Source organism: Bombina bombina, chromosome 5, assembly GCF_027579735.1.
Source record: "Bombina bombina isolate aBomBom1 chromosome 5, aBomBom1.pri, whole genome shotgun sequence".
Taxonomy (NCBI): domain Eukaryota; kingdom Metazoa; phylum Chordata; class Amphibia; order Anura; family Bombinatoridae; genus Bombina; species Bombina bombina.
Window position 1 is genome coordinate 374044491 of NC_069503.1, and position 25141 is coordinate 374069631.

Genomic DNA, 25141 nt, shown 5'->3' on the forward strand with positions numbered 1-25141 from the left:
CATGTTGCTTATTTTAATAAATACAAGTTTTAATTTGTATTACTTGCTATATATCATATATTGCTCATATCCTGTATTGGAGAAAATCTTTTTGAAGATCTCCATTCCTGTCATCAGTGAACTACGAGAGGCCAGTCTGCTGGGTGACTGAGAAATTCCAGCCTGCTACATTTGCACCATTTAGGGGTCCTTTTTTACACGTGAGTGCAACTTGTTATCCTGTACCCATTCCATATCATTATCTGGCAATACTAGGCCATGTGACGCTTCTGTTTAAAGGGACACTGAACCCAAATTTTTTCTTTCGTGATTCACATAGAGCATGAAATTTTAAGCAACTTTATAATTTACTCCTGTTATCAAATTTTCTTCATTCTCTTGGTATCTTTATTTGAAATGGTAGAATGTAAGTTTAGATGCCGGCCCATTTTTTGGTGAACAACCTGGGTTGTTCTTGCTGATTGGTGGATAAATTCATCCACCAATAAAAAAAGTGCTGTCCAGAGTCCTGAACCAAAAAAAGCTTAGATGCCTTCTTTTTCAAATAAAGATACCAAGAGAATGAAGAAAAATTGATAATAGGAGTAAATTAGAAAGTTGCTTAAAATTGCATGCTCTATCTGAAACACGAAAGAAAAAAAATTGGGTTCAGTGTCCCTTTAATACCATAATACAAGATATAGGCAAAAAAATATGGATTTAAACTCACAATAAAATTAAAATCTAGATTAAATGGGACATTCCTTTAAATATATTTAAGAAACACTTTGAATTCTTAACTTTTAAAGAGACAGTAAACGCCTTGGAATTAAAAATCGTTCCAGTTGTGTTGATATAGAATGACATATCGTACAAATATATAAATATTTTTATGACCACTGTTTTTTCAATAGCCAATCTCAAAACACAATTTTCCTTGTTTTGGTGAGCCAATCTGGGCTTTATTCTGCAGACAACAAGGCTAGGCACAGTCATAATGTTAGTATAAAATGCATTGTTTTGCAGTTGCTATCTGATAAAGCCAATTAGGTGAAGATATGTAGCAGGGTTACCCTTTAGAAGTTAACCAATACTAAATGAAATGAAAAGGAGGCAAAATAAATAATGAAATATATTTCAAAGTTGTTTTATTACACATAACTAATCATTTTATATAAAAACCTGAAAGTGTTTACTGTCTCCTGTATTGGGACTGAAAGCATGCAAGAGATTCCAATCTTGGAAGGCTAAAGTTATCAAGTATTCTTATCCTCCTGTTTTGTCATTAATCTGGGTGAATTCATAGAGCAAATTAGACAGTTTTAATTGTTTCTGCTTCTCAGTTGTTAGGTCATAATTACTAGTGTGAGGGATAAGGATGTGTGTGGAACAGATAAACAGAACAAATGAAAGTCTTTCTTGAAAGCTTTACTGTTTGGTAAATAAAAGGAACAGTAGGTAGTGCAGATTGAAGATAACAGTAAAGGCCTTATGCAAATCACTAAAGTTTTTTAGCAGAAACAAAGTCCCTTAGACACTAGTGTTTGATTAGAGTAGTAGAAGGTGAGAGTAACACAGAATACCTATTAGGTACAGCAGGCACTGCTGATCTGAAGAAGGCTGTCACTGGTATGATAGACACAGGTTTCTCAGCAGGCACAGGATAGACAGCGGGTACTGTTGGTGAGACTGTCAAGGGATACCAGATAGGTACAGCTGGTTTGGAGAAGGCCATCACTGGTATGGTAGACACAGGTTTCTCAGCAGGCACAGGATACCCACCGTGTACAGTTGATGAGACTGTCACAGGATACCAGATAGGTACAGCAGAAACCGCTTCAGAAACAGGGTGAGCATACACCAGTATCAGATTATACTGCTTGATTTTCAGGATCCGGTTGAGCATACATGAAAGCAATGTAAGAATGCTTGGTCTCAGGAGCAAGGTAAGCATACACAGGGTATCAAGGTGAATATGCTTGGTCTCAGGAGCGAGATCCGCATGCATAGGTATCAAGGTAACTATGTTTGGTATAAGGAGCAAAGGTAAGCATACACAGGTATCAAGGTAAGTATGCTTGTATACAAATGAGGAAAAAGGAAAGCTGAGTCTTGGAGTCGATAAACAAGTTTATTAGGAGCAGGCTTCAGGACACAAGGTAAGCTCCTATCTTACGCGTTTCACGCATGGGCACATGCGCTTCATCATAAGTATGCTTGTAGTCAGGGACAGGGAAATTGATCAATAAGTCAGCCCAGAGTGATGGGCTTGGTGAGCTTTTATAGGAACTCCCACACCTGAGTCCTTCAGGTGGGAGCTCCTATAATTAGATTATGGCCCTTTAAATCTAGGCCACAGACGGATCTCGGCATCCCTCCACGTGGGACACCAAGAAGGAGTGCAGCACGTTCGCTGGGAACCAGCGAAGGTGAGTTTTCTGGCAACTAGTTTTCTTTTGTGAAAGAAAATATATGGGATATATTTCCTGCTACTAGGAAGAGGTCAAGAACCTATATCAGAGCTTAAGTACCTCCCACCTCCTATTACTCTCTAGTTTTGTTCTTGGTTGTAAATAGAGGCTGTTCCAGCTACTTGCTTTTGGATTATAAATTAGGAGCTCAGACCTATGTGAGACCCAGAGTCCCTAGGGAGTATCATTTACAAAGAAAATAGAAGAAGAAAAATAGAAGAGAAACTTCACAGCAGGTGCATGATACAGGGACACAAGAATACCCTAATATGTACACAGCATTTTCTTAACGGGATTCAGCCATAACTACCGTCAGGCATCACAGGTACTCAACCCTAGCCTCCCCCTGAAATTCTCTGTGGTACTTGATACAGCTGCAGCTGCATTGACATGGCTGGTAAGCCAGTTGAACGGTGCTGCATAAGGTAAGTGACTTTACACAGCCCACATACAGCCCAGAGGCTATTTGCAGGTACTCTGATATAGGTACAGCATAGCCATAGGACTTAACCTGCTCCCCTCATTACACAATTTTTGCTCCCTATCGGGTCCCTAATGGTTCTATCATCATTGGGAACACTATCAGGGAAGCCTATGTTACAGCCCTCTGGCAGCTCCTAGGGCAATTTTGGTGGAACTTTTAAAATGTAGGTGTATAGCCCTTTAAGAAGACTGGCTTTTGCTTAGTGCAATATGCAGTTTGATAGAGGAGGCTCCAGTTAGGCTGGGGACCAGTGTTTTATAGTTTTTATGGGGGTTTTATGCTTGGTGTACTATCTTTATTTGGAACAGAACCAAAAGTGTTTTAACTTTTTAACATGGCCACTGGCGCTGTTCCCCGCAGTAGCTCCGCCCCCTCAGTATTTCCTGGCTTTTCTCTCTCAATATGGAGCCTCTGTAACTAGATTCTATAATACTACAGTTGGGACCATTTTTTAAACCTATTTCCAGTTCTTTCCAGTCCCAGGAAGGGGGTGAGTACAGATGGTTGAAGTGTCTGAGGGAGTGTAAAAATAGTGTAGAGGGGGCTCTCTACCAGGTAGTGTCTGTAAAAATACTTATATGCAGTGTCTTTGCATACTTTATTATAAGTAAAATCTTGAACAAAATGCCTCTGTCTCCACAGATATATCTGAGGAGTCAGTTTTCTGATATCCATCTTTCTACATATAAATGTTTATTTTACAAATATGTTCCAGTATGCCTGGTCACTCAAATCTGTGAGAATTGTATACCTGATATTTTGCATACATGTCAGCTGCAACAGTCCACTTTCCTAAAGGAAATTACCCTGTACTTGTCACTCAGGAGGAAACTACGTTTTTTTACTCCTGAAGCTAAAAATAATATATACAAAATTGTGACAGTTTGTTTAGCAGCTGTCCCCAAAAAAATTAGCATAAGCATAAATCTGGGGAGTTAACTTAGTCTCCTGAGGTAAATGTGCAAAATATTTCTTATGCTGATAACCTATAGGTTCAGATTTGATAACATCCTATATGTAGGTGTTTTTTGCAAGGACCTTTAGGCAGCTGTACACCACTGCACATTCTTATGTGATCTACAGTGTACCCAATTTACTATAATATGTGAAATTTTATATTGTACTGAACATGACATATGTTGCTATTACTATTTATTAGAACATTCTGAGTTATTAATACTTATTTATAAGTTAATTAAGCATTGTGCTGCCCCCTTTGCCAGGGGATGTAAACAGATAGTGTGTGTGTGTGGGGGGGGGGGTTATGTCATAAGAGAAATACTTTGTTAAAGGGACATTAATCTATTGAGTACAACTATAGTAGCATGGTTTAGTACTCGCCATGCTATTGTTTTTCCTCCTATACTTGTTGCTCTTTTTAACGCTGTTATCTTATTGTTACCCATTACAGAAGCCAGTTGGTAAAGCTCTGCATCTTTATATTCGGTGCTGCCAACTTGGGCCTAGATTACAAGTGGCATGTTGACTTGCGTGCGAGTGAAAAGGGTTTATCGTAGCTCTCTGCGTGTGCCAGAAGTAGTGTGCGTATTACAGGTTGAAAGTGTTGAAGAAAAAATTTACATCAGACAGCTGTTCCAAATTAATAAGGTTATAATTGTACAATTGAACAAAATGACAACAAAATGACAACAGGTCACTTTACAGTAATACAGAGTGTGGCGCGCAGCATCAGATAGCAACAGTGTCTCTTTTATAGGCCATGTTCTGTGTTTCTGAGAATCTTCACAGTAAGCACCTTGTGGTCTTTTCTTATCTTGTCCATACAAACTTTGGGTGTTACTGTAGCTGAAAAGTTCTATTTTGTATGCACAACAGAAAAATAGCTGAACTGACATAAGAAATGTAACTGTTTAAAAATGTCATGTCATTCTAACAAATGAGAAATATATACAGAATTAAAAAAAATATTTCCTTAACAAAAGTAAACGCGTTTCCTTGAGTGCAATTGAATTTAACTTCTGTTGTGATAGCACAACTTCAGAGCTCTGGTTAACTGTTAAAAGTACAGTTACACTCATAATAATACTATCTAATACAAATTATTACACAAAATTGTAATAAAAAGTTATAATGACTCAAAGATATGAGTTCTCAGGTGTTAGAAAAAAAGCCTCAAAGGGCTTTAACATAGAGATATATACATGTCTAAATATGTATGTGTAAAAAATATATATATATACATATTTATATTATTTATATTTGTGTGTATATGTATTTACAGAAATACTGTATATACATATAAATTATTATTATTCTTTATTTATAAAGCGTCAACAGATTCCACAGCACTGTCCATGGGTAACAAAGATAAAAGGACAGTACAATATGAGACACCAGACAACATTTAACAAACAAATACAGGGGGTATTGGGAGTCCTGTTCCCGTGGGAACTTACAATCTAAATGGGTGGGAGGGTGAGAAACAGGAGGTGGGGACTGCAAAGGTGGGAATGATGTTAGTGTGGAGTTAGATGAGGGCAACTATTAGGCAAGTGGAATTCGTTAGTTACTGATTTGGTGATAGGCTTCCCTGAACAAGAAGGTCTTTAGGGAGCATTTAAAGGAGGAGAGGTTGGGGGAAAGTCTGACTGCTCGAGGAAGTGTGTTCCAGAGGGTTGGTGCCACACGAGAGAAGTCCTGTAGTCTAGCATGAGAGGAGGTTATGGTAGAAGAGGCAAGGAGTAAATCATTGTTGGATCTTAGGGGACGGGCTGGAGTATATTTGTTGATGAGTGAAGACAGGTATGGGGGGGGGGCTGCATTGGTAAGGGATTTGTAGGTCAGAATGAGAATTTTGAATTTAATTCTGCTGTGAATGGGAAGCCAGTGAAGGGACTCACAGAGGGGTGCAGCAGATACAGAGTGTCGGGAGAGGTTGATTAGCCTAGCAGAGGCATTTAGGATGGATTGAAGAGGGGGGGGGAGAGGCAGGAGAGAGGAAGGCCAGTTAGTAGGTTGTTACAGTAGTCAAGCCGGGAAATTACGAGGGAATGGATTAGCTATTTAGTAGTTTCAGCACATTTAGAAAAGGACAAATTTTGGAGATATTGCATAGGTGGTTGCGACAGGATGAAGAGAGTGATTGGATGTGGGGTATGAAGGACAGATTGCAGTTAAGTGTAACTCCTAGGCAGCGGACTTGGGGTGATGGGGAGATAGTGGTGTCACCAACAGTGATAGTAAAGATAGAAACTGGAGTAGAATTAGATGGGGGATTAGAAGAAGCTCAGTCTTGGACATGTTGATTTTTAGGTGGTGAGAGGCCATCCAGGAAGAAATGCAAGATAAGCAGTCGCTGATGTGGGAAAGGACAGAAGGAGAAAGTGCAGGGGTGGATAGGTAGATCTGAGTATCATCAGCATAGAGGTGATAGTTGAAGCCATAGCTACTGATAAGTTTACCCAGTGAGGAAGTATAAATAGAGAAGAGTAGAGGGCCTAGAACAGAGCCTTGAGGTACTCCAACAGACAGAGGCAATGGAGAGGAGGAGTCACTAGCAAATGAGACAGAAAAGGACCTATTAGAGAGATAAGAGTCGATCCAGGAGAGGACAATGTCACAGAGCCCAAGGGAGCTGAGAGTCCGTAGGAGGAGGGGATGGTCAACAGTGTCAAAGGCTGCATACAAGTCAAGTAAGATAAGTATAGAATAGTGGCCATTGTTTTTAGCAGAAAGAAGATCGTTAATAACCTTGGTGAGGGCAGTCTCAGTTGAGTGTTGGGGATAGAAGCCAGATTGCAGGGGGTCAAGCAATGAGTTGGAAGATAGGAAGTGTGTTAGGTGATCGAAAACTAGTTTTTCCAGGACTTTAGTAGCTAGCAAAAGTAGTGATATGGTGCGGTAGTTTGCAGGAGAATTGGGGTTGAGGAAGGGATAGGGTCAAGGGGGCAGGTAGTGAGGTGTGAGGAAGATATTAGGGAACTCACTTCATTCTCAGTGGTTGGGGGGAAGGTACTGAGAGTGCTGGAGGGGGTGACCGGGGGCGGAGATGGAAGGTTGCAGTCTTGTGGTGGAATGTTACTTTGGATGGTAAGTGTTTTGTTGAAAAAGTAGTCTGCCAAGTCTTGAGCACTAAAGTCAGTTGAAGGGGGTGGTGCAGGTGGATAGAGGAGAGTGTTGAAAGTGGAGAAGAGACGTTTAGGGTTTGAGGAGTGAGAAGATATGAGAGAAGAGAAGTAGTTTTGCTTGGCTAAGTGAAGGGCAGCGGAGTAAGAATAAAGAATGAACTTATAGTGTTGGAAATCTGGTTCAGAGTGGGATTTCCTCCAGGCACATTCAGCAGCACGGGAGCATTTTTTTAGATAGCATGTTTGCTGAGAGTGCCAGGGCTGGAGCTGATTACGTGGGATTTTGCATATTTGTGGAGGAGCAAGGGTGTCGAGTGCAGAGGGGAGAGTATTGTTATAGTGGTTTGTAACAAGGTTGAATAAGGTTAGAAAGTTGGAGAGGATCAACAGAGTGCAGATTTCTACAGGTGCGGAGGCGGGGGGGGGGGAGAAATAGGTTTAGCATGTACATTGAGATTATAGGTGAGCAGATGGTGGTCTAAGATGGGAAATGTGCGACAGGTGACATCATAAGGGGAGCAGGGGTAGGAGAATACCAGATCAAGAGAGTGTCCGTCACGGCGAGTAGGGAATAGGGTGGATTGTGAGAGACTAAAGGAGTTTGTGAGTGAGAGAAATTTAGAGGCAGCAGGGGCAGATGGGTTATCAATGGGGATGTTGAAGTCCCCTAGGATTAGAGCAGGTGTATTTGTATAGGGAAAGTGAGAAAGCCAGGCAGCAAAGTTGTCGAGGAATTGGGAGGTTGGTCCAGGGGGGCGATAGATAACTGCCACCTTGAGGGAGAGGGGGTAGAAAATGCGGATGCAGTGGACTTCAAAGGAGGAGAAGGAGAGAGATGGATGAGGATGCAGGTGCTGATAGGAGCAGGAGGGGGATAGTAAGATTCCAACACCGCCACCATGTCTCTCACCTGGCCTAGGTGTGTGGCTAAAGTGGAGACCGCCATGCGTTAGAGCAGCAATGGAAGCGGTGTCAGAGGAAGATAGCCATGTTTCAGTAATTGCTAGAAGATTGAAAGCGTTAGAAACAAGCAGGTCGTGAACAGTTGTAAGTTTGTTACACAAAGAGCGAGCATTCCAGGGGGCACAAGAAAAGAGAGGGGATAAGCGCTGTGGGTTAATGGAGATGAGATTGTTGGGATCGCGTGACCTTGAGTTTGTATTGTGGGAGACTGAGCGAGAGTGTAAAAGTGTGGTGATTGCTGCAGGGCCAGGGTTAGGAGAGACGTCACCAGCAGCAATCAGTAGTAGCAGTGAGTGTGACAAAAGGTGAGAGAGAGACTTGTAGGAGTGTGTATGATTAGACACAGGAGAGTTAGATGGGGAAGTATTGCTAAGGAAACTGAGTAGTTAATGAGAGGACAGAATAGGGGATGAGAGAAGGGAGGGAGAGATAAGGATAGTGTGGGGATTATTGATGTTATAAGGGCATGCAGTGAGTTTTAGGAAGATGGCAGACAGACAGAGCAGAAAGGACATAGAGAGTATTGTGCAGGTGTATAGTTGGTAAGGATTACCTGTTAGTGGGGTCTGCAGTTTCCCCTCCAGTTCTTAACTCGGCCACTTATAATCCAGAGCCACTTTGAAGCTCAGAGCAAAGGCTTCACAGAGCCCCGTATCAGCTGTGTATAGTAGTGAAATTAGAGTTGGAATGATTTAATTCAATGCAACTGTGTTATATAAATGGGTATTTTACCTAAAACCATCATATATATATTTATATTTATATTTATATATATATATATATATATATATATATATATATATATATATATATATATATATATATATATATAAATATGTAATTATGAATAAATATACATATTTTTCTATGTGAATAACATTGGAATGTGAAATATTCATATTTAATGTGGGGTTAGTGCACTTGATAAAATGCAATTTGGTTTGCTTGTGAGTAAGGGTCTATTTTTCGTGCTTTATTAAAGTCTAAGGGGGAATACATCAGACATCCCAAGTCTCCCTGAAGTTCAGGGAGTCTCCCTGATTGTAATAGCGTCTCCCTGATGCCAGCAAATGGAATGCAATCTCCCTGAAACTCCAAGTACTATGATCCAATGTGGCCCAAATCTGGAAAAGTGTTTCTTTAAGGAATGCCTTTAGTTGCTGGGACGTTATAGAACCCTCAAAGCATGCACCAGTAACAAAAAAGCCTCCATTGATTTTAATAAAATAAAACACAAATACTATCTTATTTACTGCACTTAATTAAACTTTGTATTTTAAAATATTTAAGCATTCAACAAGTGTACGATCACTGGAAAATAGGTTTATTGTATGTGGTTGTGCAATAAAGCTACTTTTTTTTTAATGTGACTTTAGTGGGAAGCTACTTTAATGATAAGTCTCTATCTTATTTAGGGTTTCAAGGTGTCCACTATATAACTGAGAGGGGGGTGGGGGGTGGCAGCGCAGTAGCGGAAGAAGCCACCTCCCTGAAATGAGATTTTGCAGGTTGGGATGTCTGATACATTAACGCTTCACAATATTCAAGCTATGGCTTTTTGCGTGCGTCCGGTTAGCACTTGTGCAAAAACTTACTTTCATCTTTTAATACGTTCGCTATACGTTGTGTGCAAAAGCCCGAGCAAAGTTAATGCACAAGCACAAATTACCGCTCCACTCATTATCTGGCCCTTGGTATGCATGTAATGTTGCATCGTGTGACAGAAGCAATGCAACTTCACAGATCAGTGGTCGGCTTTTTGACAGCTGTATCTTGCACTTTGGATTAGCTCAAACAATAGAAAGCAGAAAATGTTTGCATAGCTTTGAAGAGGGATGCACAGGAGGAAAAACAAAAGCATGGTGAATTGTAACCTTGCTACTGCAGTTGTACCCAGTATTTTTATGTCTCTAAATACTAACATTGGAGCCAATGAAAGCATGCTGTATATTTGCATTGCAACCTCTGCAATAGAATTTTGCAAAACTAAAATGTGTTAAATTGAATATACTGTTTTATAGCTAAAAAATAATTCTAATAACCACTCAAATGTCAGATTCTCTTAAAGGGACATAATACTCATACGCTAAATCACTTGAAACTGATGCAGTATAACTGTTAAAAGCTGACAGGAAAATATCACCTGAGCATCTCTATGTAAATAAGGAAGATATTTTACCTCACAATTTCCTCAGCTCAGCAGAGTGAGTGCTGTGTAAAAAGCTATACTCAGCTGTTGCTCAGCTGCAGGTAAAAAAATCTTCCTTAAACTGAATAGGGAAATAAGATGAGAGTGCACGAGGCTCAATCCCTTATTAGCTGTCCCGGGACAGACATACTGATTTGCTGCTTGGAAGTCCTTTACAATGGGATGTGGCTACTGAGGAACTTTTGAGGTGAACTATCTCTCTTTTTTACATAGAGATGTTCAGGTGAAATTTTCTTGTCAGCTTTTTACAGCTATGCTGCATCACTTTCAAGTGTTTCCACATTTGGCTATCATGGCTCTTTAATGTTATAAAGTATTTTTTTTTGTGTTTTCTTAAATTTTGTGATATTTCGTTTTCATACATTATTTATAATTTCGGATTTAGTATCACCTTGTTTCAGATGTTGCCATGCAGAACTTAGTAAGATTAATTAATAAATCATTTGATAACATTTTGCAATCTGATTATCTATATATGGCAATACAAAGTAGTAACCAAACCTCCACTATTCTGAATAGTGAAACGTGTCATGTGTAATATCCTTTAATACATTTTTTTTTGGTAACACTGGAAAAATTGGATTATAGCTAGATAATTGGCCCATTTCAGACCACTCTTGACATTCAAAACTAGTATAGTTAATACACTTTGATTGTAAGAAGATTGCAAAAAATGAGAATAATAAATCTGTAATAGTTACTATATAACAGCTATTTCATGTTATCAGGTCAGTAAAGTAAACTTTGGGTCATATCCACCAGGATATACAGACGTCTTTAAACCAAGATTCTTTTGTACAAGGGGAATTATTACCCAGTCCTAAATTTAAGTGGTTTAGCGAGCTGTGCCATTCGTATCAGCAACATTTACTCATTTAAATAAAGATACATGAGCATACATGAATGTAATTTGTTACATGGAAATTAAATATCAAATTCTAAATGGTAATCAAGTCCAGGGATCATAGCCATGATTCCAAGTTCTTCAACCATACTAGTTAAACTGTATTAATGTGCTTACTAATATCTTTTCAACCAAAAATAATATAATGAAGCAAATTAATAGAAGTACATTTTTATAATTATTTTTTTTTAATTGAGGATGAAAACAAAGACAAAATAAAACCGCAATAGCCCTAGGATTAAATTAATTAAAGGGATACTACATAAGAAATATCTGCCCTACCTGCACCTCACAGCTAGGGGGCAGAAAAAAACTCTTCATATATGTCTCAGGCACATTAACGCCAAGGGGTACATATAATTACAAAAAAACAATGCCAATTGAGTTGTTTATTTAAACCATATGGAAAAAGAGTTTATATCCAATGTGCTTTTAAGTAAACTGTTGTTTCTGTCCCCTCCTCTCTTCAGAGGGGGGACATGGTAGATTAATTCAAAACTAAGATCCCTTGTTGTATGGTCAGATTCCAAAAAATGCTTATCTACAGGTTGATCACTTTTTTTTTGGTAGCTAAGGCTGTGCGTATAGCATATCTATGGTTGGCCATTCTTATCTCAGCGTTGTCTGATGTTTTCCCAACATAGAATTTGCCACAAGTACACTTCAGAAGACAGAGAACAAGTGTGGTACAAGTGAGAGAAAAAACCTGATGTCATATTTCTTTTTCTGAGGATGACTAAAAGGTTGGTCCAGGTATCATGGCATTGCAAGTGGAACAATGGTAGGATAATTTCTTATTGGATTTTAACAATTGCTCTGGTTTATAGCGATGTTCAGGATAACTGAGAGCTAATTGATCCCTCAAATTAACACCTCTCTTAAAGGGTCAGTCTACACCAGAATATATATTGTTTTAAAAGATAGATAATCCCTTTATTACCCGTTCCTTAGTTTTGCATGACCAACACTGTTATATTAACCCCTTAATGACCACAATGTACCCTGTATGTCACTGGTCGTTAAGGGTTTTTTCAGGACATAATAGCACAAGTCTAGCAAGAACACGCTATTAATGCCCTCCCTCCAGCAGGCTTTGTGGAATAGAGCAGTCTCAACCCTGGTGGCAAGATCGCGCTATAAAACAATCAAGTCCCAAAAAAAGGCCAGTGACATACAGGGTACGTCGCTGGTCCTTAAGGGGTTAATACACTTTTTACCTCTTTGATTATCTTGTATCTAAGCCTCTGCAAACTGCCCCTTATTTCAGTTATTTTGACAGACTTCTATTTTAGCCAATCAGTGCTGGCTCACAGGAACTCCACGTGCGTGAGCACAGTGTTATCTATATGAAACACATTAACTAACACCCTCTAGTGGTGAAAAACTGTCAGAATGCCCTGAAATAATAGACGGCCTTCAATGGCGTAGAAATTAGCATATGGACCTCCTAGGCTTAGCTTTCAACTAAGAATACCAAGAGAACAAAATGGTGATAGTAGAAGTAAATTGGAAAATTGTTTAAAAGTACATGCACTATCTGCATAATAAAAGTTTGTTTTGGACTAGACTGTCCCTTTTAAATCTGATATGCGGAACATCCTATTTTGAAAATAGTAGACTGGGATCACTACTTATAATGTGCCAGTGATCTCTCAATGTTTGTCCAACCCTTTTTTTGTCCGGATTATAGGCAGTGGTAAAAGCCTTGGCTTGGCATCTCCTTTGCAGTGCAACGTGTTCTCTGGAGTGTTGAATCACTCTTTATTATCTGGCAGTCAGGAAAATCTGGGAGTGACGGATGCCTGGAGAACACTACCTTCCAGAATGCTTAGTGCCTACTGTTTGTTGGAGGTAGCAGAATGGTTTGTGGCTGTTTTACTGGTTTTGGGTTAGGCGTCTTAGTTCCAGTGAAGGGTCATCTTAATTCTATAAGATACAAAAACATTTTAGACAATTGGATGCTTCCAACTTTGTGTTAACAGTTTGGGGGAGTTTCATCATGACTGTGTCCCTGTGCACAAAGCGAGATCCATGAAGATATGGTTTGACAAGTTAGTTGTGGAGGAAGGCAAGTGGCCTGCACGGAACCATGACCTGAATCCCAGTTAACTGCTTTGGGATGAATTAGAACACAGATTGTGAGTCAGACCGGTCAAGATCAGTGACTGACTTCACCAGCACTCTTTTTGCTGAATGGGCACAGATTCCCATAGACACTCCAAAATCTTGTGGATAGCCTTCTTCGAAGTGGCGACTGTTATAGCTGCAAAGGGGAGGGTAGGAGATCTACATACTTTTGGCTGTAAAGTGTAAAATTAGATCAATGGGAACAAATAAAAGAAAAACAAATTATAATGCAATTATAATGCATAATGTCCCTTTTAATTATTTACACCTTAAGCATTTTAGTTTTAATTAAATGAACAGTAAATACGGTACATTTGCATAATCAACAAAGGCATGATACAAAGAAAATGTAAAAGCACTTAGTCTGAACTTCAAATGAGAAGATTTTTTTTCTGACAAATTTCAAAGTTTTGTCTATTTCCACTCCTACTATATCATGTGACAGCCATCAACCAATCACAAATGCATATACGTATATTCTGTGAATTTTTGCACATGCTCAGTAGGAGCTGTGTAAATATAAAAAACACTGTGCACAATTTGTTAATGGAAGTAAATTGGAAAGTTGTTTAAAATGCTCATAAAAGTTGTATTTTCACTTGAGTGTCCCTTTTAAGCATTTTTGTGTTCTCCTTTTCCATATTTTTTTCTGTTTTGACAATTAACATTTGTTGATTTGTTGTTTTGACAGGCACAGTAAATATGATCTTGCCATCAAGCATTTTCTACTTAATTATTGTCTTATCAAACGTTCACTGTATGGAATATTATGTGGCTGCTGTCTATGAACACAATTCTGTACTGAACCCCAATCCTGCAGCTTTGACTGACCGCATTTCTGCATTGCGATTTATGTCAAAAAATCTAGATATCTATGAAGAGCAAGTGATTGCTGCAGCAGAAAAGGTAAGTTAAGAACATTCAACTAACACCAAAAATTACAAATAAAGTCAAAACATCATAAAAAGGTTATTTAAGAAAATACATGTGGTCTTTACACCTAAAATAGCTGTTGTGCGTATTTGATTATTTTTTAAACTTGGCAACCATTTATGTTGATATTGTGATATGTTTTATAATTTATTTATTTTTATCGCGGCGTTGGATTGAGTAGTTTTAGTTTTATGTATTAGCATCTGTTTTCCTTTAAACATTTCCAAAATTTAGAATCATTCACCTGTTCTTTCCAACATTTATTAGTTATTTAATTATACAGGGTACAATTTCATATCTTGAATATTATGATTTTGTTTTCTATTTTTTTACTTTTTGTGTAAATTTTAATACAGCAAATTCTTATTCTAAAGGAGGTGATGTACATAATTTTGACACGGTATGCATGATCATGCTCTGCCTCCCTGTCCCTTATAGACCTGCTATGTAGTTGATTGTTTTTCCTGCACAGGGTTACAAAACAAACTAGTGTCTGCAGTGAGTCAGCAGCTGAAACTTATACTTAGCACACTGTTCCCATATAAATTAATTAAGGCAGCTAATGCATCTTGTCTGGGAGCAGTGTGAGGAGTGTAAACTTTAGGTGGCAACTCACTGTAGAGACTAGGGTGTTGCTAAGGTAATCCTGTGCAAGAAAAACATCCACATACAGAGCAGGTCTATCTGGGGCAGTCAAGCAACTTTATTTCTGCTAATGTAAGGCAGGAAACTGTTTGCTGAGTACATTATACTGTACCCAGCAAGTACTATCACAGTCAGTGATATTTGATGGCTCAGTAGCTACCATAGGCATATGGAACAACATCTAGTGGGTGGGGTGTGCCCAAAATTGTCCCCAGAATACATAGACAAAAGCAGCAAACTTGCTTTTTCAATTGAGTGGTCCTGAATTTCATAACAATCAATGACAAATACTTGGAAGCATTGTTTCTATTTCGCGTGTCTAGGGATTTAAAAAAACAAACACCTAGATTTAGAGTTTGGCGTTAGCCGTCAAAAGCAGCGTTAAGGGCTCCTAACGCTGCTTTTTACCGCCCGCTGGTATTTAGAGTCAGCCAGGAAAGGGTCTAACGCTCACTTCCAAGCCGCAACTTTTCCATACCGCAGATCCCCTTACGCCAATTGCGTATCCTATCTTTTCAATGGGATCTTCCTAACGCCGGTATTTAGAGTCTTGACTGAAGTGAGCATTAGACCAATCATCACCTGATCGGAACAGCCAATAGAATGCAAGCTCAATCTGATTGGCTGATTGGATCAGCCTATCCGATTGAACTTGCATCTGATTGGCTGATTCAATCAGCCAATCAGATTTTTCCTACCTTAATTCCGATTGGCTGATAGAATCCTATCAGCCAATCGGAATTTGAGGCACGCCATCTTGGATGACGTCATTTAAAGGAACCTTCATTCGGCGAGTAGGCGTCGTGGAAGAAGGATGGATCCGCGTCGGCTGGAAGAAGATGGCTCCGTTCCGGATGGATGAAGATAGAAGATGCCGCTTGGATGAAGATGTCTACCGGTCCAGATGTCCTCTTCTGCCCGGATAGGATGAAGACTTCTGCCGCTCCGGATGCCCTCTTTTGGTCCATCGGTGCCCGGCTGGGTGAACACGGCTCAAGGTAGGGAGATCTTCAGGGGGGTAGTGTTAGGTTTATTTAAGGGGGGTTTGGGTTAGAGTAGGGGTATGTGGGTGGTGGGTTGTAATATTGGGGGGTGGTATTGTGTTTTTTTTTTACAGGCTAAAGAGCTGATTTATTTGGGGCATGCCCCGCAAAAAGCCCTTTTATGGGCTGTTAAGGTAATAGAGCTGTTAACTTTTTTAATTTAGATTAGGGTAGGGAATTTTTTTTATTTTGGGGGTCTTTGTTATTTTATTAGGGGGCTTAGATTAGGTGTAATTAGCTTAAAATTATTGTAATCTTTTTTTATTTTTTGTAATTTAGTGTTTGTATTTTTGTAGTTTAGTTTATTTAATTGTAGGTACTTGTAGTTAATTGATTTAATTTATTTATTGATAGTGTAGTGTTAGGTTTAATTGTAACTTAGGTTAGGATTTATTTTACAGGTAATTTTATAATTATTTTAACTAGGTAGCTATTTAATAGTAAATAATTATTTAATAGCTATTGTACCTAGTTAAAATAAATACAAAGTTGCCTGTAAAATAAATATAAATCCTAAAATAGCTACAATATAATTATTCGTTATATTGTAGCTATATTAGGGTTTATTTTACAGGTAAGTATTTAGTTTTAAATAGGAATACTTTAGTTAATTAGAGTTAATTTATTTCGTTAGATTAAAATTATATTTAATTTAGGGGGGTGTTAGGGTTAGGGTTAGACTTAGCTTTAGGGGTTAATACATTTATTAGAGTAGCGGTGAGGTCTGGTCGGCAGATTAGGGGTTAATAAGTGTAGGTAAGGTAGCGGCGACGTTGGGGGGGGCAGATTAGGGGTTAATAAATAATATATAGGTGTCGGCGATGTTAGGGACAGCAGATTAGGGGTACATAGGTATAATGTAGGTTGCGGCGGTGTACGGAGCGGCAGATTAGGGGTTAATAATATAATGCAGGTGTCAGCGATAGCGGGGGCGGCAGATTAGTGGTTAATAAGTGTAAGGTTAGGGGTGTTTAGACTCGGGTTCATGTTAGGGTGTTAGGTGCAGACATAGAAACTGTTTCCCCATAGGAAAAAATGGGGCTGCGTTAGGAGCTTAGCGCTGCTTTTTTGCAGGTCATCAGTTGTAATGGTAACTTTTCAGCAACTGCTAGCCTCATTTTGTTAGATTCATGTTTGTCAGAACTATGCCAAACATTTTAAGAATCAAAGTAAATGAGAGAACTGTGAAATTGTAAACATATATTATATGTTGTTCAATTCGGTGCTAGATTAGAAGTGGCGCGCCCACGCAAATTTGCGTGCTTATTACAAGTTGAAAGTAAACGCAACCACATGAGCGCAAACCAAATTTGCGCTTCGGGTTAACGTGACTGAAGTTCTTATGTAAACGGGTAGGGCTAAAATAAATGCACCAAATACAATGTAAATACATTAAAATACATTTACACTCATATATACACAATCTAATAAAAAATTATGCACAAATATTAATTAAAAAAAGTTATAATGGTTCAAAAGTATATGGCAAGGTGTTTGACTGTAAAGGGCTATAATATATATATATATATATATATATATATATATATATATATATATATATATATATATATAACAAAAAGGAAGTCCAGACGATTGAGCTCAAAGCAAAATGGTATTTATTGTTAAACAGTCACACAGTATAGCAAAGAAAAAGGGCTAAAAAAATGGCTATGAATGTGGGCCTTGGGGGGGGCTAGGGTGGACGTCTGACGCGTTTCAGCTCCTGTGGAGCCTTATTCATAGACAGTATAGTGCCCTATAGCCCTTACCCTAAGTAATATAGGCAGACTTCACCTGTTATTGGTTAATTGAGGCCCTCCTATGCCACCAATGAAAAACTATGGGGGGTGCACACACATCTAGTACGGTTCAATAGTGTGTGGTCAATTTTATTAATTAACTTGTATTGTTAGCCTATTAACCCTTTAGATGCCCAGACAGCATGCTTCAATATATACTACATATTGGTTTCATACCTTAATATCATATCTACTATTGTAATATTCTAATTTTGTATGCTGTATCTGAACTAAGATTCAAATAAACTACTTAGTGGGCCATATAGGATAATTTACTGTACATTTGGTAACAAGAACCTAACTGTTATGTGTGCAAAAATTCAAATGAAACAAAAAGGAAAAGAAAAGAAAACTAGGGAAAGAGATACTTTGGAATAATACTAGACAACTTCAGATACTGAAAAAATCCATATAATTGCTTCAGTGTTTGTTTACATTTTTGTATATTATTATCCGTGAGAACCTGATAATATATATACTGTATGTATGTATATATATATATATATATATATATATATATATATATATATATATATGTCTAAATGTGTGTGTGTATGTATGTATGTATATATGTAGTTTAATCTCTCATCCATTGACACAGAAGTTATCGTTATTGAGAGTTGGGAACTTTTGCTATCAAAGTGTGCTTTATGGAATACAACATCATCATAACATAAAGCTCCAAGAAATACTCTATATATAGAAATATACTTTGTTACAAAAAAGTGACTTTTACAAAGCTCCGTTTCTTTTAAGGAAATTAACATCTACTGATTTTATAATTTCTTTGCTGTTTCTATATAATCTTGATACATTCTGGCATTAAGCATGGATGAAATCTATGTTTTGAAAGACATTACCCTAGACCAGGATTCCTCTGATATGGAGGATATCCTAGAGCCTGGTTTCTCAACAGCCGGGCCGTGGCCCAGTACCGGGCCGTGATAGCCCTGCTGGTGGGCCCTGACCTGTCATGCCCCCACTGCACACTCTTACCCCACTGCAAACCAGGTGCAGACTGAGACCAATCAAGGCCCCAGGAACACTGTCTCACACTGACCAAAATGTATTAAATGGTATGCAAATGTACATGGTAGCCTTCCTGCCCTGCCCCTAACAGGCCCCTCATCCTACAGAGCCAGGACCCCCAACATTAAGGGCCAGAGAAAGGGCACCCAACCTCCAGGGCCAGACCCCACACTCCATGGCCCTCACAGTGACAGACCCCTACCAGGGCCCCCACTAAACCCACACTTATTTGCTTAGTTACTGATAGGGCAACTGAAAACTCCAGCTTAAGGAATGCACCAGGATCCGTGGAGATACCATTTGTGGGCCCCCCTACTTGCTGGTCCCTCGGCCCAGGTCCTATTTGCCTGGCTGATCAGCCCGCCCCTGCTGCTCACTATATATATATATATATATATATATATATATATATATATATATATATATATATATAAATAAACTACTGGGCCCCGGACATGTCTAGCTAAAATTTACCGGGCCTTGAGGTCACTTTGGTTGAGAACCACTGTCCTAGAGGACATAGAAACTATACTGGATGATCTATTTCAACAAATGGATAACCTTAGAAAAAGAGACATAAGATTAGAGTTGGATATTAAAACCTTCCAACTTTACCAAACAAACTCTAGAATTCCAAGGGGTTTAAGAATATCAAAGTTTCCATCTTTTCAAGTCACATGTCAAGATTTTATAAACAAATGGAATGAGATCTTAACCATTTGTTCTAGATCCCTTATAAATCTGTTAATAGAATATAAAAAGAAACAAAGGTTACAATTAATTCAACATATGCAAGAATTACAAGTAGAACTCAAAAAACATCAATGTCATCAAGAGTTCAAAGACTATGACAGACAATTTCAAGCAAATATGAGATCTTTTAAAAAAGAACTGTGGTTATTTAAACAACAAAAAATGCATAGAGACAAGCTAGATTATGAATTAAACAAGGTCTATAGATGGAGTCACAATAGTGACTATAAACCATCTTTCAAAAATAAAACACATCATACTAATACACATAAAAGAACAGGATCCAAACAAGATAAAAAAGTCACATTCAGTTAAACTGAATATGAGTATGACACTTCAGATCAGGAAACATCTTTACATCAGGCTAGCAATTCCCTACCAGTCAAAGAATGTATCTCTGTATTAGATATCCCTTCTACTTCCAACATCACACAGTCAAAAAACGGGGTGGGCCTTTCCAAACCCCATACGAAGTTAAAAACAAAAAGAAAGTACGTAGAGGGAACAGGGGAAGAGGCAGAAGGGGTGGGAAACAGTCGCTATCCCCAAAGAAAGAAAGTATCCTACAGGACAAGTCAACATTAAATAATGTAGTCAATTTATCATCAAGATGTCTTACTGAACAAGAAATTTCCCTATTACAAAGGGGTCTTAACTTTGCTCCAACCTGTAATTTCAATCTTTTTTCCACAGTGTTGGATGTTAACAGATTTGTTAGAAATTTAACCTTGAAAAGACATTTTTCAAATGATGATGAAATTACAGGTGAAGCAACCAATGATCAGGTTGTTTGTGTCCAACCTTCTCCTAACTTTAATTTCAATGATTACACCGCAATGGTAGATATGCAAGAACTCATTGATGAGAATGATTCTACACAAACAGCCAGATATGGCCCCTCAGAGAAAGATATTAATCTACACAGATTTAAAGAAAAAAGTATCTTTTACCCTATTCACAGTAGGGGACAACACTTACAAGTATTTCAACAAACTCTTGAAGCACAGCTAATTGCACTTAACAATAAGAATAAAACAATGAACACATATAAAAACAGTAATTTGACACCTCAAGAGAAAAAAGCAATTCAAACATTGAAAGATGATCAAAGTATAGTTATCAGAGAATCTGATAAAGGTGGCAATACAGTAATCCTAAACAAAAAGGATTACTTAATTGAGGCTAACAGACAACTTGCCAACAGAGATGTATACCAATTGTTATCATCTGATCCCACCAAACCATACAGTAAGATCTTGTCAGACATAATACACAAAGCCAGGTTAGATGGAGTATTCTCAGAAAGGGTCATGGAATACTTACTACCTAAGAACCCATGTGTTCCTATATTTCATCAGCTTCCAAAGCTGCATAAGGATTCCATACACCCCCCAGGCCGTCCAATAGTGGCTGGCATAGGTTCTTTAAATGAAAGAATTTCAGATTTGGTAGATACTTACTTACAACCCATAGTCACTGACTTGTATGGGTATTTAAAAGACTCAACATCATTCATTGAAAAAATCAAAAATGTTACATGGTGTGACTCTTACAGATTTGTCACTTTAGACGTCACTTCACTTTATACCACCATCCCTCACATTTTAGGTTTGGAGGCACTTCAATTTTTTCTTACCCATCACACTACATATGATTTTTTCACTAATCAATTCCTGTACACAGCAGTTGAATATCTTCTCACGCACAATTTTTTTAAGTTCGAGGATCATTTCTATCTCCAGAGACGTGGCACTGCTATGGGGGCAAAATTCGCCCCTTCCTATGCTAACCTCTATATGGGGTTCTGGGAGCGGTGCCACGTCTTTGGAGATACTAATCCTTTTCGAGATCACATTGTTTATTTTGGCCGGTACATTGACGATTTGGTGTTGGTGTGGGACGGAGACCAGCAATCAGTTGCTGAGTTTCTGGACTATGCCAACAGCAACAAATTCAATTTATCTTTCACTATGACTGAAAATGCCAACACAATTAATTTTTTGGATGTCACATTGACATCCAATAATGACACACATTCCATAGAGATTGAGCTCTTTAGAAAAAGCACAGCGGGCAACACCATTTTACACTCATCTTCATGTCACCCAAAACACACAATTGAATCCATTCCGTATGGACAATTAATCAGAACCAAACGTAACTGTACAACAGAACCAAAATATCAAATACACGCCCAACAAACCAACCAACGATTGGAGGCCAGGGGTTACAATACAGATCTTCTAAATAAAACAAAGATGAAAGTAGACCTTATCAATAGAGATGACCTGATGCATAAAAACACTGCAAAAAAACATAGACAATATAACAAACCTATTTTTATTACCAACTACAGCAGAGATTTTAATAAAATCTGCAACATTGTACGTGGTTGCTTACCCATTCTAGAGAGTGATACTAAAATAAAGAAAATAGTTGCTGATGGTTGCCTTTTTTCAGCTCGTAGAGCGAGAACTTTAGGAAGCATTTTAGCTCCCTCTATGTTACCCAGCAACAAAAGACAGACATGGCTCACTCAGAGACTGGGATGCAACAAATGCAATGGTAAAATTTGCAAAACATGTACCCATATTGAACAGGGAACCAAATTTAAATCAAGTATAACAAACAAAGAATTTGATATACGCTACAGAATTACATGCAATACTACACATGTTATTTATCTCATGTCAGGGATGCAAAAAGCAGTACGTAGGGCGCACAAAACGTGCCCTACGTGACAGAGTACTTCAACACTTAAGGGATATAAGCAATCCAGACAGTACAACCCCCATAGCAAAGCACTTTAGACAGGAACACAACTCTAATGAATCACTCTTAACTGTACAAGGTATAGATCATATACCAAGACATAGGAGAGGGGGAGATAGGGAAAGACGTTTGGACCAGAGGGAAGTGTTTTGGATCTTTAATTTACAGACAAAACACCCCTCTGGTCTAAACTCAATCATGGATGTAGATTTATTTTATTGAAAGTAAAATGTCTTTAAAACAAATAATTTGTATTTAAAATTTAACATCCAAAATGTATTTTACATATATACATTTTCATTACATCCTTTGTAACTATGAGAGCTATAAGTATCCAGCAGTGTGTATTAATACCAAAGCATTATGTTTACTATATATTAACATTTGAATATTCATTTTTGTCGTTAAAGAGTTAACATGATACAGGTGCCTGCAATTACTACAGACACTTTACCTTTAAATAGTACTAGCAGGTGTGAACTCAGATTATGCCAGTGAACAAGGGCTAAAGCTTGGCCCGAAACATGTTTGGCGTTGGGTTCTGAACACCTTGTTGCAGGCCCACAACTATTTTGCATGTTTTTACATGATTTTTAACCATTGCTTTTCTTTTTTGATAAATAAAATCTATTTTTGTTTTTAAGAAAAAGATTTTTCTACAGTATATTTTTGGAGTTGCGGGATGACAAAGTGTTTTTCCTATGTATATATGTATATATATATATATATATATATATATATATATATATATATGTATATGTATATATATATATATATATATATATATATATATATATATATATATATATGTATATGTGTGTGTATGTATTTGTATGTTTATAAATGTATATACACTTATATACACATGTTTATGTATCCAAATAGCAAACACACGCTCACTGGATTTAAATACTAATGTAAGGTGGTGCAATGGAATCTACATATAATACATAATTTCTAAAGCATGATAAGAAACAACTCTAGAAATAATTCCCAACGTGTGCTATTGCCTCCCAGAATATACTCTGCAAGATCCTCACAATAATCAATTTGGGATGTGTTATCTACATATTATACATCATGCTGATGTGGGTTTAAGGAACAATTCTAGGAATAATGTCCTACCACTAACATGTGCAATTCCCTCACAAAATATACTCTGCAAACGGTGGCTGAATCAATTTAAATGTATTAATACTAAATAATATCCCTAGTGGATATAACAATTGTCTAAAACTCACAATTAAAATATAAAAGACCTATAAAAAGACACCAGTGTCAAGTTGATATCTGTTTAGATATCAATGCATACTATTAAAAGAAAAAACATACAATGTTTATATATGAAAAAACATGAGATGGCTTAAAGTATATCTTTTTGTCTGGATACACTGTTTCAATCTATGTGGATGTCTCCTTTACTGGTTAAGCTGTACGGATTGATGGTAAGAAAAAAGTTCTCTAAGATATATTTGTTCTGATTCTACAATGGCCGTAATTTATGACCTTAATAATCTTCTTCATATAATGTCAGGTTGTAGGGTATGGCATTAAGTGCGGTATACATTATTATTATACTTTCTTTATGAAGCGCCATCATATTCCGCAGCGCTGTCCATGGATACAGTTCATTTAAATAAAAAAATAATATAAAACTTCTAAGAGACAGGACAAATTTACAAACACATACAGGAGAAATTGAGGGCCCTATTCCCCTGGGAACTTACAATCTAGAAGGGCATGAGGTTGAGAAACAGGAGGTGAGGACTGCAAGCTTGAGAAAGATAATGCAGATTTAGATGAGGGAAGTGTTGTTAGGTAAGAGAAATATTATTGAGTTGGGTGGTAGGCTTCTCTGAACAGAAAAGTCTTCAGAGAGCATTTATAGGAAGAAAGATTAGGGCAAAGCCTGACAGCACGAGGGAGAGTGTTCCAGAGAGTAGGTGCTGCATGACAGAAGTCCTGCAGTCTAGCATGAATGGAGGTGATAGTTGCCGATGCAAGGAGCAGGTCATTGTTCGATCTTAGTGGGTGGGCTGGAGTATACTTGTTGATTAGAGAGGATAGGTAGAGGGGAGCGGTGTTGGTGAGCACTTTGTATGCAAGGGTGAGAATTTTGAATTTAATTCTGCTGTGTATGGGGAGCCAATGAAGGGACTCGCAGAGAGGTACAGCAGATACAGAGCGACGGGAAAGGTGGATCAGCCTGGCAGAGGCATTTAGGATGGATTGAAGGGGGGAGAGGTGGGAAAGAGGAAGACCAGTAAGTAGGTTATTGCAGTAGTCGAGTTGGGAAATAACAAGGGAGTGGATTATTTGCTTTGTGGTGTTAGCGCACAGAAAAGGTTGAATCTTGGATATGTTGCGTAGATGGTTGCGGCAGGATGTAGAAAGCGATTGGATATGGGGGGGCGAAGGATAGATTTGAGTCAAGTGTAACTCTGAGGCAGCGAACTTGGGGCGATGGGGAAATGGTGATGCCGTCAACAGGGATAGAGAAGTCACAAGTCGGCGTAGAGCTTGAGGGGGGATAAGAAGGAGTACAGTCTTGGACATGTTAATCTTTAGGTGGTGAGAGGCCATCCTCAATGTTGCCTAATTGGCGTAGTGCTTCATTAGTGTATTCTACCCTATCCATAATGACCAAGGATCAACCTTTATCGGCTGAACGAAACACTATCGCCTAGATTTAGAGTTCTGCGGCCAAAGGGGTGCGTAGCTAACGCTGGCTTTTTTCTGGCCGCACCTTTTAAATACCGCTGGTATTGAGAGTTCACAGAATGGCTGCGTTAGGCTCCAAAAAAGGAGCGTAGAGCATATTTAACGCAACTTCAACTCTCGATACCAGCGGTGCTTACGGATGCGGCCAGCTTCAAAAACGTGCTCGTGCACGATTCCCCCATAGAAAACAATGGGGCTGTTTGAGCTGAAAAAAAACCTAA

General features: G+C 38.2%; 1 protein-coding gene and 1 long non-coding RNA gene across 3 annotated transcripts in view; one reads left to right on the plus strand and one right to left on the minus strand.

Moving 5' to 3' along the window:
* The window catches only part of BTD (biotinidase), a 253420-nt gene that overhangs the window by 78375 nt on the left and 149904 nt on the right, over positions 1-25141 (plus strand). The window contains exons 1-2 of one of the 2 annotated variants that reach the window (XM_053714201.1): positions 11803-11879; positions 13917-14131. In XM_053714201.1, coding sequence (XP_053570176.1) covers positions 11831-11879; positions 13917-14131 — 264 coding nt within the window. In that variant the 5' untranslated portion in view covers positions 11803-11830. Of the gene's footprint in view, positions 1-11802; positions 11880-13916; positions 14132-25141 lie in introns of those variants that run through there. The other variant, XM_053714202.1, reaches the window with a different exon arrangement.
* Positions 1-25141, minus strand: part of LOC128660385 (uncharacterized) — a 102745-nt gene that overhangs the window by 11790 nt on the left and 65814 nt on the right. The window lies entirely within an intron of this gene.